This window comes from Somniosus microcephalus, chromosome 2 (assembly GCF_052327205.1).
Source record: "Somniosus microcephalus isolate GS21.2 chromosome 2, FLI_Smic_1.0, whole genome shotgun sequence".
NCBI lineage: Eukaryota > Metazoa > Chordata > Chondrichthyes > Squaliformes > Somniosidae > Somniosus > Somniosus microcephalus.
This window is the reverse complement of record NC_140988.1, coordinates 220,107,620-220,123,006: the sequence shown is the minus strand read 5'-3', so window position 1 is coordinate 220,123,006 and position 15,387 is coordinate 220,107,620. Positions and strand designations below refer to the sequence as shown.

Below are 15,387 nucleotides of genomic sequence, written 5' to 3'. Positions count from 1 at the left end.
GGTTTGACATCCTCTTTTCCGGAATCCACTGTCATGGTGTTTAGTGAATGCCAGTCCATCTTTATTTTTCGGATCCACTCCCGTCCCAGAAGTGGTGGACCTCCCTCAGGCAACACATACAGGTCCAACCGGTGGTGATCTTTATCCTTGTATCTCACCTTGACTTCTATCTTTCCGATGGGGAATACTTTGTGCCCCGTGTATGTCTGCAGTACTAGTTCCGTATCCCATAGTGGAATATGCTTGAATAACTTTTTATAGTCATGCTTATTCATGACCGTCAACGCTGATCCGGTGTCCACTTCCATTTTTACTTGGACTTTGGCAATCTGTAGCGTGATCCAGATAGTCTGTCGGTCAGCTTCATTACTCACATTGTGAATTCTTAGACTGTCCAGTCCTTTGCAGTTGGAGTGTTCCTTCAGACTCTTCCTAGTCACCTCTTGTACCTTTCTGTACCATTTTTGTGGTGACTCATTATTGTTGTACGTCATTCCTGACTGGCATACCTTAGCCATGTGACCGAGCTTGCCACATTTCCTACATTCTTGTTTTTTAAACCAGCATTGGTTCTGGTCATGTGTTGTCTTCCCACAACGATAGCATTTCGTTGTACCCGAAGTAATTTGTTGTACCCTGAGTGCCGCTGCCTTTAGCTGCATTTCCGCAGTTCCTTTCGCTGCGGCTTCGTTTGATGCTGCGATAAGGACAGCCTTATCCAGTGGAAGATCGTTCTCTTCGAGTAGTCGCTTTTGCGTCCCTTCCTTGGACAATCCGCATACGAACTTGTCTCGCAGTGCCTCTGTCAGATTCCCTCCGAACTGGCAGTGTTTCGCTAGCCTACGCAGTTTGACCAAGTATTCCGCGTTGCTTTTGTCTTTCCGTTGCGTTCTTGCATAGAATTTGAATCGTTCAGCCAACATCAACGGTGCGGGGTTCAAGTGATCCTTCAGCACTGCTACAATATCATCGAAAGTCTGATCCGCCGGTTTAGCTGGTGAGAGAAGATGCTTCAACAACCCGAATGTTTTAGCACCCATTATGTTAAGTAAGGTTAAAGCTTTTTCATCCTTTGCTATTTTATTAGCCTTACAATGTATCTCAATACGTTCCACGTACGTGGTCCAGTCTTCTATCTCAGAATTAAAATCGTTGATGTCCCCACGCTCAGGCATCTTCCTTTCCTTGGGAACAACACAAGTTCACTGCCATTCACAACTCCTCAGATAATGAAAATATCCATGCCCACATGCAACAAGACCTGAACGACGTTCAGGCTTGGGCTGATAAGTGGCAGGTAGCATTCGCACCACTTAAGTGCCAGGCAATGACTATCTCCAACAAGCAAGAGTCTAACCACCGCCCCTTGACATTCAATGGCTTTACCTTCACTGAATCCCCCATGATCAACATCCTGGGGGGTTACCATTGACCAGAAACTTAACTGGACCAGTCACATAAATATTATGGCAACAAGAGCAGGTCAGAGGCTGGGTATTCTGCGGTGAGTGCCTCACCTCCTGACTCCCCAAAGCCTTTCCACCATCTACAAGGCACAAGTAAGGAGTGTGATGGAATACTTTCCACTTGCCTGGATGAGTGCAGCTCCAACAACACTCAAGAAGCTCGACACCATCCAGGACAAAGCAACCCATCTACCACCTTAAACATTCACTCCCTCCACCACCAGGGTACTGTGGCTGCAGTGTGTACCATCTACAAGATGCACTGCTGCAATTCACCAAGGCTTCTTCGGCAGCACCTCCCAAACCCGCAACCTCTTCCACCTAGAAGGACAAGGGCAGCAGACGCATGGAAACACCACCACCTCCAAGTTCCCCTCCAAGTCACACACCATCCTGACTCCTGAGTTAGTATATCACTGATCCTTCATTGTCGCTGGGTCAAAATCCTGGAACTCCCTACCCAACAGCACTGTGGGAGTACCTTCACCACACGGACTGCAGCGGTTCAAGAAGGCGGCTCACCACCACCTTCTCAAGGGAAATTAGGAATGGGCAATAAATGCTGGCCTTGCCAGTGATGCCCACATCCCATAAAGGAATAAAAAAAGTGTGACATCACATCCACGGTAATAATATGCACAGTGATGGTAAAGCCATTGAATGACAAGGGGCGGCGGCGGCGGACCTGCGAGGAACAAGGCAGCCGAGCAGCGGGATAAAAGTGGCGAGGCTCAGGTAGGCCTCAGAGCGGCGGCGGACCCGCGAAGAATGAGGCGGCCGAGCGGCAGGATAAAAGCGGCGAGGCTCAGGTAGGTTCTCCAATCTCCAAGCTCCGAGGGGGGGAGAGAAGTAAAAAGTAATCGAAGTGTGATGTCACCAGAAAGCAGGTAAGTGATTGGTTGGTGAGTATTTCTCTCTTTTTTTAAACTTAAACTCTGTGGTGTATAGATTCTAAGCTCTCTGTGGTGTAGTGGGGACTGTTGGTAAACCAGGGCCCTTAATTATATCATTTAACTGTAGTGTAATTGGTGGGATTGATTTGATTTGATTTAATTTGATCCTGCTCCTATTTCGTGTGTCTAATTCTGTTAGATTCCGGAGATGGTTCTGTGATAGTGGATTGGCGGTTAGGATCAGATCAGCCATGATCTTATTGAATGGTGGAGCAGGCTCGAGGGGCCGATTGGCCTACTCCTGCTCCTATTTCTTATGTTCTTATGTTCTTATGTAATAAGTCATGGCAGGAGAGCTCAGCCCCGTGGTATGCTCCTCCTGCGCTATGTGGGAATTCAGGGACACTTCCCATGTTCCTGTTGACCATGTGTGCAGGAAGTATATCCAGCTGCAGCTACTGGCAGACCGCATTGCAGCGCTGGAGCTGTGATTAGATACATACTGGACAATTTGCGATGCTGAGGACATCGTGGATATCACATTTAAGCAGTTGGTCACTGTTAAGTCTGTGTGTTATATTGAGAATTACTACACAGACCACAAGAGTAAAATTTAACAGGTCTTTACTAGTCGAAGGTCAGGGCGGAACTGCCCAATAAATCATTACACAGCACTTATATACCGGTGTGGTCACCACCGGTATTACAGTATACCGCAGCCAAGATAAAGTAGTGCAACCCTTAAAATAGTTCTCTTAAAGGTGGAACGGTTACATACACTACAATCCTCCCTTTTTAGCTTAACAGTATATATTCCCCATTAAACATAACATCATAACATATATACACAACTTCATGTAAAAACAGTTCACAGATTCAGTCTCTGAGGAGGCGCCTCCTGCGCCTCCTGACTCGGTCCGGATAACGCCTCGGTGGTGTAGCAGTTCTCGGTGGTGTAGTAGGTTCTCGTTGCTGGGGTGACTCATCTAATAGTCCTTCACTGGACTTAACAGCTTGAACTTTCGTAACTTCAGAACCAGCATTGCTGACTTCTAAAGGCTCGAGTACCATGGGAAGTTTTTCTACTTCCAGACTGATTTGGCTCAGTTCGGAGGGACCACGTGCGTGACCTGGTAGGGGTGATAATGGTTCAGATGAGTCATCATCTTCTGCTTCTTCTCTATTGTCTTCTATTTCCTCCATCACTTCAGCTTTTGCCTCTGCCACCTTTGCCTCTGCCACCAATTCCCTGAGTGGCTTATTACTGCTGACACTGCTCACAAAAGGGTGCTCTTTCTTCTTAGCTTTCAACTGATCGATGAATTTGACATATTCCCTTTCTTGCTCAGCTTTGATTCGTTTGGCCTCATCGCGCAGACGGTTTGTGTGTTCCTGCTCCATTTTCTCAATCAGCTGCTTCTGCTGTCTTTCCAGATTCTCCCACTCTGTGTCAAAGAACTTTTTCTTTGCATTCATCTCTTGCTCAAAATGGCGAATCATTTGTTCTAATTGCTGTTGTAGTTTGAAATTGAGTTGAGTTCGAGCCCAGTGTTCCTCAGAAATGTGCATGTCTGTAGACTGGACAGACTCAGAATTCTCTGTCAAACTATGTTGTTGTTGTTGAGTGGAATTCTGTTCTGATACTTTGTTCTCTTCTGAAGCATTTATGCACTCCTTCGTTTTTCCATCATTATTCTGCAAGTCCATTTTAGACTTGTCTTTTGCACGTGGGCTGGTCTTACCATCATCAGTTCCAGAGTCTGAGCTGATTGTCTTCACCGAGTTCTCACTCTCTGCTTTGTCACTGTCACTGCTGCATATGCCCTCATCCAATATTCTGGACAATCGTTCAGGTTTGACATCTTTCTTTTTCCCGGAATCTACCGTTATTGCTTTTAGGGAGTGCCAGTCCATATTTATTTTCCTGATCCACTCCCATCCCAGAAGTGGTGGACCTCCCTCAGGTAGTACATATATGTCCATTCCTTGGTGTGCTTTGCCCTTGTGTACCACCTTGACTTTTATCTTTCCGATGGGGTATACTCTTTGCCCCGTGTATGTCTGCAATACTACCTCCGTATCCCGTAGGGGAATATGTGTGAATAACTTTTTGTAATCTTGCTTATTCATGACCGTCAACGCCGATCCGGTGTCCAATTCCATCTTCACGTGGACTCCTGCTATCTGCAGTGTGACCCAGATAGTTTGTCGGTCAGCTTCCTTACTCCCATTTTGAATTCTCAGACTACCCAGTTCCTTGCTGTTGGAGTCTGAATCCGAATTCTGTTCATCCGAACTCTTCTCAGCCACCTTATGTACCTTTCTGCACTTTTCCTACGGTGACTTTTTGTTGCTGGTCTTCTTTCCTGACCGGCATACTTTAGCTATGTGACCAAGCTTGCCACATTTTCTACATTCCTGGTTTTTAAACCAGCATTGGTTCTGATCGTGTGTTGTCTTCTCACAACGATAACATTTCGTTGTACCCAAAGCCATTTGATCTACGCTGAGTACCGCTGCCTTCAGCTGCATTTCCGCAGTGCCTCTCGCTGTGGCTTCGTGCGATGCTGCAATAGTGACAGCCTTATCAAGTGTAAGATCATTCTCTTCCAGTAGCCGCTTTTGTGTTCCTTCTTTCGACAATCCACACGAATTTGTCTCTCAGTGCCTCTGTCAGTCTTTCCCCAAACTGACAGTATTTCGCCAGCTTACGCAGTTCAATTAAATACTCCGCGTTGCTTTCCTCTTTCCGTTGCGTTCTCGCATAAAATTTAAATCGTTCCGCTAACATCAGCGGTGTGGGGTTCAAATGATTTCTCAGGACAGCAACAATATTAGCGAAGGTCTGATCCGCCGGTTTAGCTGGTGATAGAAGATGCTTCAATAGCCCGTATGTCTTCGCACCCATTGAGTTTAGTAAGGTTAGTGCTTTATCATTATTTGATATTTTATTTGCCTTACGATAAATCTCTATGCGTTCTACATACGTGGCCCAATCTTCAACATCGGGATCGAAATCGTTGATGTTACCACGCTTAGGCATCCTCGCAATCTTCTTGAGAAACAAAAGAAATTTTTCTTTAACTTTTTTTTTTAAATGGTGGTTTCCCGCGCTTCTCTTCTTCCCCGCCTACGAAAATGGCGGCTTCCCGCGTTTGCCTTTCTCCCCCGCTGGCTGTAATGGCGATTGCCGTAGTGCTGCGTTCGCCCTCCCCAGCGGTTTTCAAATCGTGGCTCCCAGCCCCTCTTGCAGTCCGGTCCTTTCCCCCCCCGGCTGTGGCTGAGTTCTCCGCGTTTTAAAAAAAATTATTTTCTCCCGCGCCGATTGCCGTATTGCTGCATTCGCCCTCCCCAGCGGTTCTCGAATCATGCCTCCCAGCCCCTCTTGCAGTCCGGTCCTTTCCCCCCGGCTGCGGCTGAGTTCTCCGCGGGTTTTTAAAAAAAATTTCTCCCGCACCTTACGCTGTCCCGGTCGCTGCGCCTCGCGGCCTCGGTAGCTGCCCGGCCTTTTTCACCGGTCGCGGTCAAGCTCTCTCTCGACGCTGTTGTGTCTCCCAGCCCGCTTGCAGCCCGGTCTCTCACACCGGCTGCGTTTGCATTCACCGCGGCTTCCGTGCCTTACGCTGCCCCAGTCTCAGCGCCTCTGGCCCCGACTTCTGTCCGGCTCTTTTCCCCGGCCACGGTCGAGTTCTCCGCCCTTATATCCTCCGTTTTTCCCTCCCCTACTTCACAGCCAACGTGGCCGACTTGCTCTCGTCGCTGATCGGCTTACCCACCACCGTGATAGAAGGGATGATCCTGCCTGTTGCTGATGGAAGGCTTCGTGTCAGAATTCTTCCTTTGCTCTGCAGACCCGAGTCTTTTCTCAGCAGAATGATGAGGGCGGATGCCTCTTCTCGACGCCCGTTAAACTGCCTTGGATATATCTCTGCCGCAGGGTAAGATCATACTCGTCGCCACTGTTAAGTCTGTGTGTTATATTGAGAATTACTACACAGACCACAAGAGTAAAATTTAACAGGTCTTTACTAGTCGAAGGTCAGGGCGGATCTGCCCAATAAATCATTACACAGCACTTATATACCGGTGTGGTCACCACCGGTATTACAGTATACCACAGCCAAGATAAAGTAGTGCAACCCTTAAAATAGTTCTCTTAAAGGTGGAACGGTTACATACAGTACAGTCACACCGCAGGCAAAGGTTGCACAGGCAGAAAGGAAACGGGTGACCAACAGGCAGAGTAGTAGGCACAGGCAGGTAGTGCAGGAGTCCCCTGTGGACATCCCCTCTCAAACAGGTATACCGCTTTGAATACTGTTGAGGGGGAAGGCTTATCAGAGGAAGGCAGCAGCAGCCAACTTCTTGGCATCAGGGGTGTTTCTGCTGCACAGGACGGGAGGAAAAAGAGGGGTAGAGCTACAGTAATAGGGGATTCTATTGTAAGGGGAATAGATAGGCGTTTCTGCGGCCGCAAACGAGACTCCAGGATGGTGTGTTGCCTCCCTGGTGCAAGGGTCAAGGATGTCTCAGAGCGGCTGCAGAACATTTTGGAAGGGGAGGGTGAACAGCCAGTTGTCGTGGTGCATATAGGTACCAACGATATAGGTAAAAAACGGGATGAGGCTGAATATAGGGAGTTAGGAGGTAAATTAAAAAATAGGACCTCAAAGGTAGTAATCTCAGGATTGCTACCAGTGCCATGTGCTAGTCAGAGTAGAAATAGAAGGATATTTCAGATGAATACGTGGCTAGAGGAATGGTGCAAGGGGGAGGGATTCAAATTCTTGGGACATTGGAACTGGTTCTGGGGGAGGTGGGACCAGTACAAACCAGACGGTTTGCACCTGGGCAGGGCCGGGACCGATGTCCTAGGGGGAGTGTTTGCTAGTGCTCTGGTGGAGGGTTTAAACTAAAATGGCAGGGGGTTGGGAACCTAAGCAGGGAGACAGAGGAAAGGGAAACAAGGGTAAAAGCAAAAGATAGGAAGGAGAAAAACAAAAGTGGCAGTCAGAGAAATCAACGGTTTAAATCAAACATGGCCACAGTAAATAATAATTCAAATAAGTCTAAGAGCATTAAAAAAACAAGCCTGAAGGCTTTGTGCCTTAATGCGAGGAGCATTTGTAATAAGGTGGATGAATTAGCTGCGCAAATAGAGGTAAACGGATATGATTTGATTGGGATTACGGAAACATGGCTCTAGGGTGGCCAAGGCTGGGAACTCAACATCCAGGGGTATTCAATATTCAGGAAAGATAGGCAAAAAGGAAAGGGAGGTGGGGTAGCATTGCTGGTTAAAGAGGGGATTAACACAATTGTAAGGAAGGATATTAGCTCTGATGATGTGGAATCTGTATGGGTAGAACTGAGAAATACCAAGGGGCAGAAAATGTTAGTGGGAGTGGTATATAGTCCTCCAAACAGTAATGCGGAGGTTGGGGATGGCATTAAAAGGGAAATTAGAGAAGTGTGCAATAAGGGCACGGCAGTCATCATGGGTGACTTTAATCTACATATAGATTGGGCTAACCAAATTAGTAACAATACTGTGGAGGAGGAATTCCTGGAGCGTTTACGGGATGGTTTCCTGGACCAATATGTCGAGGAACCAACTAGAGATCAGGCCATCTTAGATTGGTTATTATGTAATGAAAAAGGATTCATTAGCAATCTTGTTGTACGAGACCCCTTGGGTCGGAGCGATTATAATATAATAGAATTCTTCATTAAGATGGAGAGTGAATTAGTTGACTCAGAGACTAGGGTCTTGAATTTAAATAAAGGAAACTACGATGGTATGAGGCGCAAGTTGGGTAGGATTGATTGGAGAATGTCACTCAAAGGGTTGACGGTGGATAGGCAATGGCAAACATTCAAAGACCGCATTGATGAACTACAGAATTTGTTCATCCCAGTTTGGCATAAAAATAAAACAAAAAAGGTGACTCAACCGTGGCTAACAAGGGAAATTAGGGATAGCATAAGATCCAAGGAGAGGACATATAAATTGGCCAGAAAAAGCAGTAAACCTGAGGATTGGGAGCAGTTTAGGATTCAGCAAAAGAGGACAAAGGGATTAATTAAGAGGAGGAAAATAGATTATGAAAGTAAGCTTGCAGGGAACATAAAAACTGACTGTAAAAGCTTTTATAGATATGTGAAGAGAAAAAGATTGGTCAAGTCAAGCGTAGATCCCTTACAGTCAGAATCAGGGGAATTTATAATGGGGAACAAAGAAATGGCAGACCAATTAAATACATATTTTGGTTCTGTCTTCACAAAGGAGGACACAAATAACCTCCCAGAGATGCTGGGGAACATAAGGTCTGATGAAAGGGAGGAACTGAAATAAATCAGTATTTGTAGGGGAATGGTGTTAGGGAAATTGACGGGATTGAAGGCCGATAAATCCCCAGGGCCTGATAATCTCCATCCTAGGTAACTTAAGGAAGTGGCCCTAGAAATAGTAGATGCATTGCTGCTCATCTTCCAACATTCGATGGAATCTGGAACAGTACCCATGGATTGGAGGGTAGCTAATGTTACCCCACTATTCAAAAAAGGTGGTAGAGAGAAAATGGGGAATTACAGACTGGCAAGCCTGTCATCGGTAGTGGGGAAAATGTTAGAGTCCATTATAAAAGATGTAATAGCAGAGCACTTGGAAAACAGTGACAGGATCGGACAAAGTCAACATGGATTTACAAAAGATAAATCGTACTTGACCGTTCTACTGGAATTTTTTGAGGATGTAACTGGTAAAATAGATTAGGAAGAACCAGTGGATGTGGTGTATTTGGACTTTCAAAAGGCTTTTGATAAGGTCCCGCATAAGAGATTAGCGTGTAAAGTTAAGGCACATGGGATTGGGGGCAAGGTATTGACTTGGATAGAGAACTGGTTGGCAGACAGAAAGCAAAGAGTTGGAATAAATGGCTCTTTTTCCGAGTGGCAGGCAGTGACTAGTGGGGTACCACAGGGATCGGTCCTTGGACCCTAGCTATTCACAATATATATTAATGATCTAGACGAGGGAACTGGATGTAATATCTCCATGTTTGCAGACGCCACAAAGCTAGATGGGCATGTGTGCTGTGAGGAGGATGCCGAGAAACTCCAGGATGATTTGGACAGGTTAGGTGATTGGGCAGAAGCATGGCAGATGCAATATAACGTGGATAAATGCAAGGTTATCCACTTTGGTGTCAAAAACAGGAAGGCAGATTATTATCTGAAGGTAAGCATGCAGGTGCAGCAGGTGGTTAAGAAGGCAAATGTTTTGTTGGCCTTCGTAGCGAGAGGTTTTGAGTACAGGAACAAGGATGTCTTGCTGCAGTTGTACAGGGCCTTGCTGAGACCACATCTTGAGTATTGTGTGCAGTTTTGGTCACCTTATCTGAGGAAGGATGTTCTTGCCATGGAAGGAGTTCAGCGAAGATTCACCAGGCTGATACCTGGGATGGCAGGAATGACGTATGAGGAGAGATTGTGTCAATTGGGCTTATACTCGCTGGAGTTTAGAAGAATGAGAGGGGATCTCATTGAAACTTATAAAATTCTGACAGGACTGGACAGACTAGATGCAGGAAGGATGTTCCCGATGGTCGGGGAGTCCTGAACCAGGGGTCAACATCTAAGGATAAGGGGTAAGCCATTTAGGACAGAAATTAGGAGGAATTTCTTCACCCAGAGAGTGGTGAACCTGTGGAATTCTCTACCACAGAAGGCAGTAGAGGCCAATTCATTAAATATATTCAAGAAGGAGTTGGATATATTTCTTAAGGCTAAAGGGATCAAGGGATATGGGGAGAAAGCAGGGACAGGGTACTGAATTTGGATGATCAGCCATGATCACATTGAATGGCAGAGCAGGCTCGAGGGGCTGAATCGCCTACTCCTGCTCCTATCTTCTATGTTTCTATGTTTCTATGTTTTTCATTTGTAATGTATGTGTGCAACTGTTAAAAATGTAGGCTGCTAAAAATTTTGCTTCGCTATGCTGCGCAACATTTTCCATCCTGGCTACTTTGCTTTGCTCCCACCCTGTGTGTCCCCGGATTTGCTTTAGAAAATATGGTCACCCTACCTTAGAGCAGAGAAGGTTCAAAATTATGAAGGGTTTTGATGGAGTAGATAGGGAGAAACTGTTTCCACTGGCAGGAGGGTCGTTAACCAGAGGGCACAAATTTAAGGTTATTGGCAAAAGAACCAGGGGGAAGATTAGGAGAATTTTTTTTACTCAGCGAGTTGTTAAGATCTGGAATGCACTGCCTGATAGGGTGGTGGAAGCAGATTCATTAGTAAGTTTCAAAGGGAAATTGGATAAATGCTTGAGAAGAAAAATATTGCAGGCCTATGAGGAAAGAGCAGGGGAGTGATTCTAATTGTTTTGCTCTTTCAAAGAGCAGGCACAGGCATGATGGGCCAGATGGCCTCCTTCTCTGCTGTAAGATTGTGTGATTTCAAATTAGGGGTTTCTATGCAGTCAGGAGTTGCAGGGAACTCCGATAACTTTAAAAATAGAAAATAACACCTAATCCTTGTAATCTTATATCAATAACAAACAGAAAGCAACATGTCTGTAAAGTTTTTATCCTATTTCAGCAGCTGAGTGAACCCTGTCACAAAATCAACAATAAACTTAGACAATTTGATTCATTGTTATTTAATTTTACATCGGAGGATTCAGACAAGATATTTATTGTGGAAACCGTCAGCCATGAATACTCAGCTTTTTTGTCATGAGCAGGCCAACTTCTCTGTAAATGTCTCATGTGACTGTAACATTGGTGCTTTATTCCTCCTCATTCTCCTCGACTTTTTGTAGCAGTCAAGACAGTCGACCATGCCATCTTGCTCCAATGTCTCTCCTACATTATTCAGCTCCAGGGGACTGTCCTTGCATGGTTCCATTCCTACCTATCTGAATGTACCCGGAGCATTTCCAGCAACAGCTTCTCTTCCCACGCCTGCAGCATCACCTCTGAAGTCCTCCAAAGATCCATCCTTGAAACCCTCCTCTTTCTCATCAACATATTTCCCTTTGGCAAAATAATCCTCAAAAAGGGATCAGCTTCCATATGTACACCAATGATACGCAGCTCTACCTCTCCAACCCCTCTTGGTCCATCAACTGCCTCTGTGCTGTCAGATTGCTTGTCCAACAATTTCTTCTAGCTTAACATTGTCAAGACTAAAGCCATAGTTTTTAGCACCTGCCATAAACTCCCTTGCCTGACTCTATTTCCCTTGGTGGCTACTCACTCTGGTTGAACCAGACCATGTGAAACCTCGGATTCCCATTCAATTCCCAGCTAAAACTTCAAACCCCACATTCTATCCTCACCAAGACTGCTGAAAGTCTCCTTCATAACATTGCCTGCCTCCGCCCTACCTCAGTGCACCATCACTGAAACTTTTATCCATGCTTTTGTCATTTCTAGACTTGATTTCTTCAATGTTCTCCTTGCTGGCCGACCATTCACAACTCTCCATCAACTTCAATTTGTCCAAAACCCAGCGGTCAGTTCCCTGTATGTATTCATTCTCCCATCACCCCCATCCTCATTGACTTATACTGACAGCTTGACCGCATCCCCTCTCCAGGGCATTGACATGAAAATCCTCGTTCTCATCTTTAAATTTCTCCATGGTCTTGCTCCCCCTTACCTCTGCAACCTCCTCCAATCTTACATTCCCTCCCACACCCTTTTCTCCTGGATGATAGGTTCACAGATGAAATCTATTAGGAGTGAAATCTGGAAGCACTTTTCCACACAAAGGGTAGTGGAAATATGGACATCTTGGCACTTATGCCAAGATGTGCCGACTTGCAAATTTTCAGGGTCATGATTTTTATCCAATGGTTGATGGTGACCTAAACTCACTTGTGACTGAGTCATGACTAATTCATAATCCATGAGATTAGAGTCATACCTCCCTCCATGGGAACTTTTTACGCTCCGTGAACTGAAAATGAATTTAAAAAAAGATTTAAGCCTAGCCATTTCTGGCATTTGTCCTTATCTCTGCACTCCAGGAATACTACACTTCAATGATATTGTGAATGTTTTCTCCTGGGCGATAGGTTCACAGATGAAATTTATTAGGAGTGAAATCAGGATAGTGGAAATTGTGAAACTCTCTGCCCAAAAGGCTGTGGATTCTGAGTCAATTGTTACTATTTGATTTGGAGGTATCTGAGAATAAAGTTCAATATTATTAATTGTAACACAGATTTTAACCAATCAAATCATTCCATCACTCAGGAGAGAATTTATAGTAGCAAATCCTGCGAAAGTTCACAAGGTCTCTCAGCAATATTTAAAGGGGCAAATAATTGATTTCATGTCATAGGACTCAAACCCACAATCTCCTAAATCAGAACCAAGATTACTACCAATGCAGCCAAGCAGACACTGCTCGGGACACTATAATTGACTACAGCATCTTCATGCTAGGGAGAGGAAATTCTGTCCAGGATTTACAGAAATCATTCTTTGCAGTTGATATTTTATGTGAATCTTTTTACGTTTAGCTAAAACTTTACCCATTCATGTCAAAATATTTAGCCAGAAATCATGAATGACCTTGTAATGCCCTCCATCACTCCTGATCCCTATACATCAACCCCTGCTAGAAATATGCATGTGTGGGCATTGAGTGAGGATAGAAGCGGGATTTTTGTAAGCCCCGTTTGGTCAAATAGTCTGCCAACATACTGTCAGGGTACATGTATAACAGAAACTTGGACAAGGCACTGGAAAGTGACTGGCACCTGTGGAACCAAATACCAATCAAAGAGTAAACACCTTCAGGGGAGGAGGTTGGGATGGAGGAAAATTGTTGGAAAAAGAATAACGTAAAACTTTTAATATATGTTTAGGCACATTTTGTTTTCACAAGTTCACAAGACAGATACAAATGAAGGAGGCCATTACAAGATCACAAGACAAAACAAGTGAAGGCGGCCATGACACGATCACAAGACAAATTCGGGTGAAGGAGGCCATTCAGCCCATCTTAGTTCATCCATCCATGAACAAAAGTTGGATAAAGCAGCCCGCTTGATTGGCACCCCATTGACCACCTTAAACATTCACTCCCTCCACCACCGGCGTACCGTGGCTGCAGTGTGTACCATCTACAAGATGCACTGCAGCAACTCGCCAAGGCTTCTTCGGCAGCACCTCCCAAACCTGCGACCTCTGCCACCTAGAAGGACAAGGGCAACAGGCGCATGGGAATACCACCACCTCCAAGTTCCTCTCCAAGTCACACACCATCCTGGCTTAGAAGTATATCACCGATCCTTCATCATGGGTCAAAATCCTGGAAATACATCCCTAACAGCACTGTGGGAGCACCTTCACCACACGGACGGCAGCGGTTCAAGAACTCGGCTCACCACCACCTTCTCAAGGGCAATTAGGGATGGGCAATAAATGCTGGCCTTGCCAGCGACACCCATGTCCCAGAAACGAATAAAAAAAAAATTGTCATGTAACTGGATCTTGAATTAATGTAAAATTTTTGCTTCTACTACTGCACCACAAAGAAGTTACTGAGTGTTGACCGCTCTTTGTAGAATGATATTCTTCTTGGCATCTGTCCTAAATTACTTCTGTTACCAGTTTTATCCTATGTCCTCTTGTTCTCCTGCTTTGACTTGTATGAAGTAGTGTTCCAGATAAACCATTTTCACACAATTTCTGATTTTCCTCTAGACCTCACTCCAGCGTGGTCAAAGCCCTGAATCTGCACAGCCAGTAATTGGTTCAAATGAGAGATGAGAGATAGTGTGGGAAGAAGGCAGTACTATTTTTGTTTCCAGTCTGAACACAAAGCAGATGCATTACATTTTCACTTGAGGATTATTGTTGCCATTAAAGTGCAAAATGCAAGCCAGTGTTGCCAGGAACTGCTGGATTTATATTGTTCTTATGCATTGGACATTTGTAAATTTACTAATGAACTAGTCCACTCTAGGGAAAAAAGAACCATCGACTTGCGAGAGGAGGCCATTCACTATGTTTATAAAGTGATATCTCGTATCCACTAATGGAAAGAAGCTTAACCACAACACATGATGACAAATAACTTGTCCAAATTTAGAGTTGTCAGAGCTATCACTGTCAAAGGCAAAAACAGTGGAACAGAAGTAGGTTTGGATGGAGAGAGCACCTTCAAATTGCCTTCTCCCACTTGCTCAAAACCTGATCTGTATGAAGCTGAGCTGCAGCAACTTGAAAGTAGGTTATTACTGCATCTGAAGCTTCAGAGCCGTGTAAGAGAAAGAGAGCTTTAAACATACATTAAAAGAGCATTGAATATATAAAGTGGACTTTAAAGCAATGTATGCCCCTGACTTCTTGGAAATATCAGAGGCACATCAAAGAAGTATACTGGATCTGCTATGCCAGAGGGGAATTTTATCCTCGAGGAGCACATGGGTTTGGGTATGGGTGGGGGGGGATGAAAACTGGGAAAAATGTGAGCGCGTCGGGAAGCCGGCTCCAACCCGCCTATTTCCGTGTTTAACTTGAGCGCGTAAGGTTCCTTATGCACAACCCCCTCGAGAGAGGTGAGTTGCCTATTATCATATGCTAATCGCTCATTTATAGTGATATTTCAACTGACTTGTAAATTTAAAGATGCATCCATGGGGTTCCCGGACTTCCTGAAACTCGCCAGTAAAAGCAAGGCGAGAACATAACGGCTGCTGTTCAGAGACCTGCAGCTGGAAATCAGAGAAGGCAGCAGCAGAAGGGAGAGCAGCAGAGGGGCGCAGCACGCAGGAAGCACTACCCACGACACAGGGTGTACAGGTAGAGGCTGAGTTTCCTTGACATGTATGAACAGCAGTGCTTCAGGAGGCTCAGGTTGTCACGTCAGGTGATAGCAGACATCTGCCGCCTTCTAGAAGAAGACCTGCTGCCTGCTGGGCCTGGTGGCCATGCATTACCAGTAGCTGTCAAACTCACCACCGCTCTCAACTTCTTTGCCTCCAGATCCTACCAGGGCTC

General features: G+C 45.2%; 1 protein-coding gene across 2 annotated transcripts in view; it reads left to right on the top strand.

Moving 5' to 3' along the window:
* LOC147123234 (protein YIPF5-like) overlaps positions 1-14,301 on the top strand; it is a 90,256-nt gene extending 75,955 nt beyond the window's left edge. The window contains exon 6 of one of the 2 annotated variants that reach the window (XM_085969530.1): positions 14,089-14,301. In XM_085969530.1, the coding sequence (XP_085825656.1) occupies positions 14,089-14,134 (46 nt within the window). In that variant the 3' untranslated portion in view covers positions 14,135-14,301. Of the gene's footprint in view, positions 1-13,247; positions 14,035-14,088 lie in introns of those variants that run through there. The other variant, XM_085969513.1, reaches the window with a different exon arrangement.
* Positions 14,302-15,387: the final 1,086 nt, after the last annotated feature.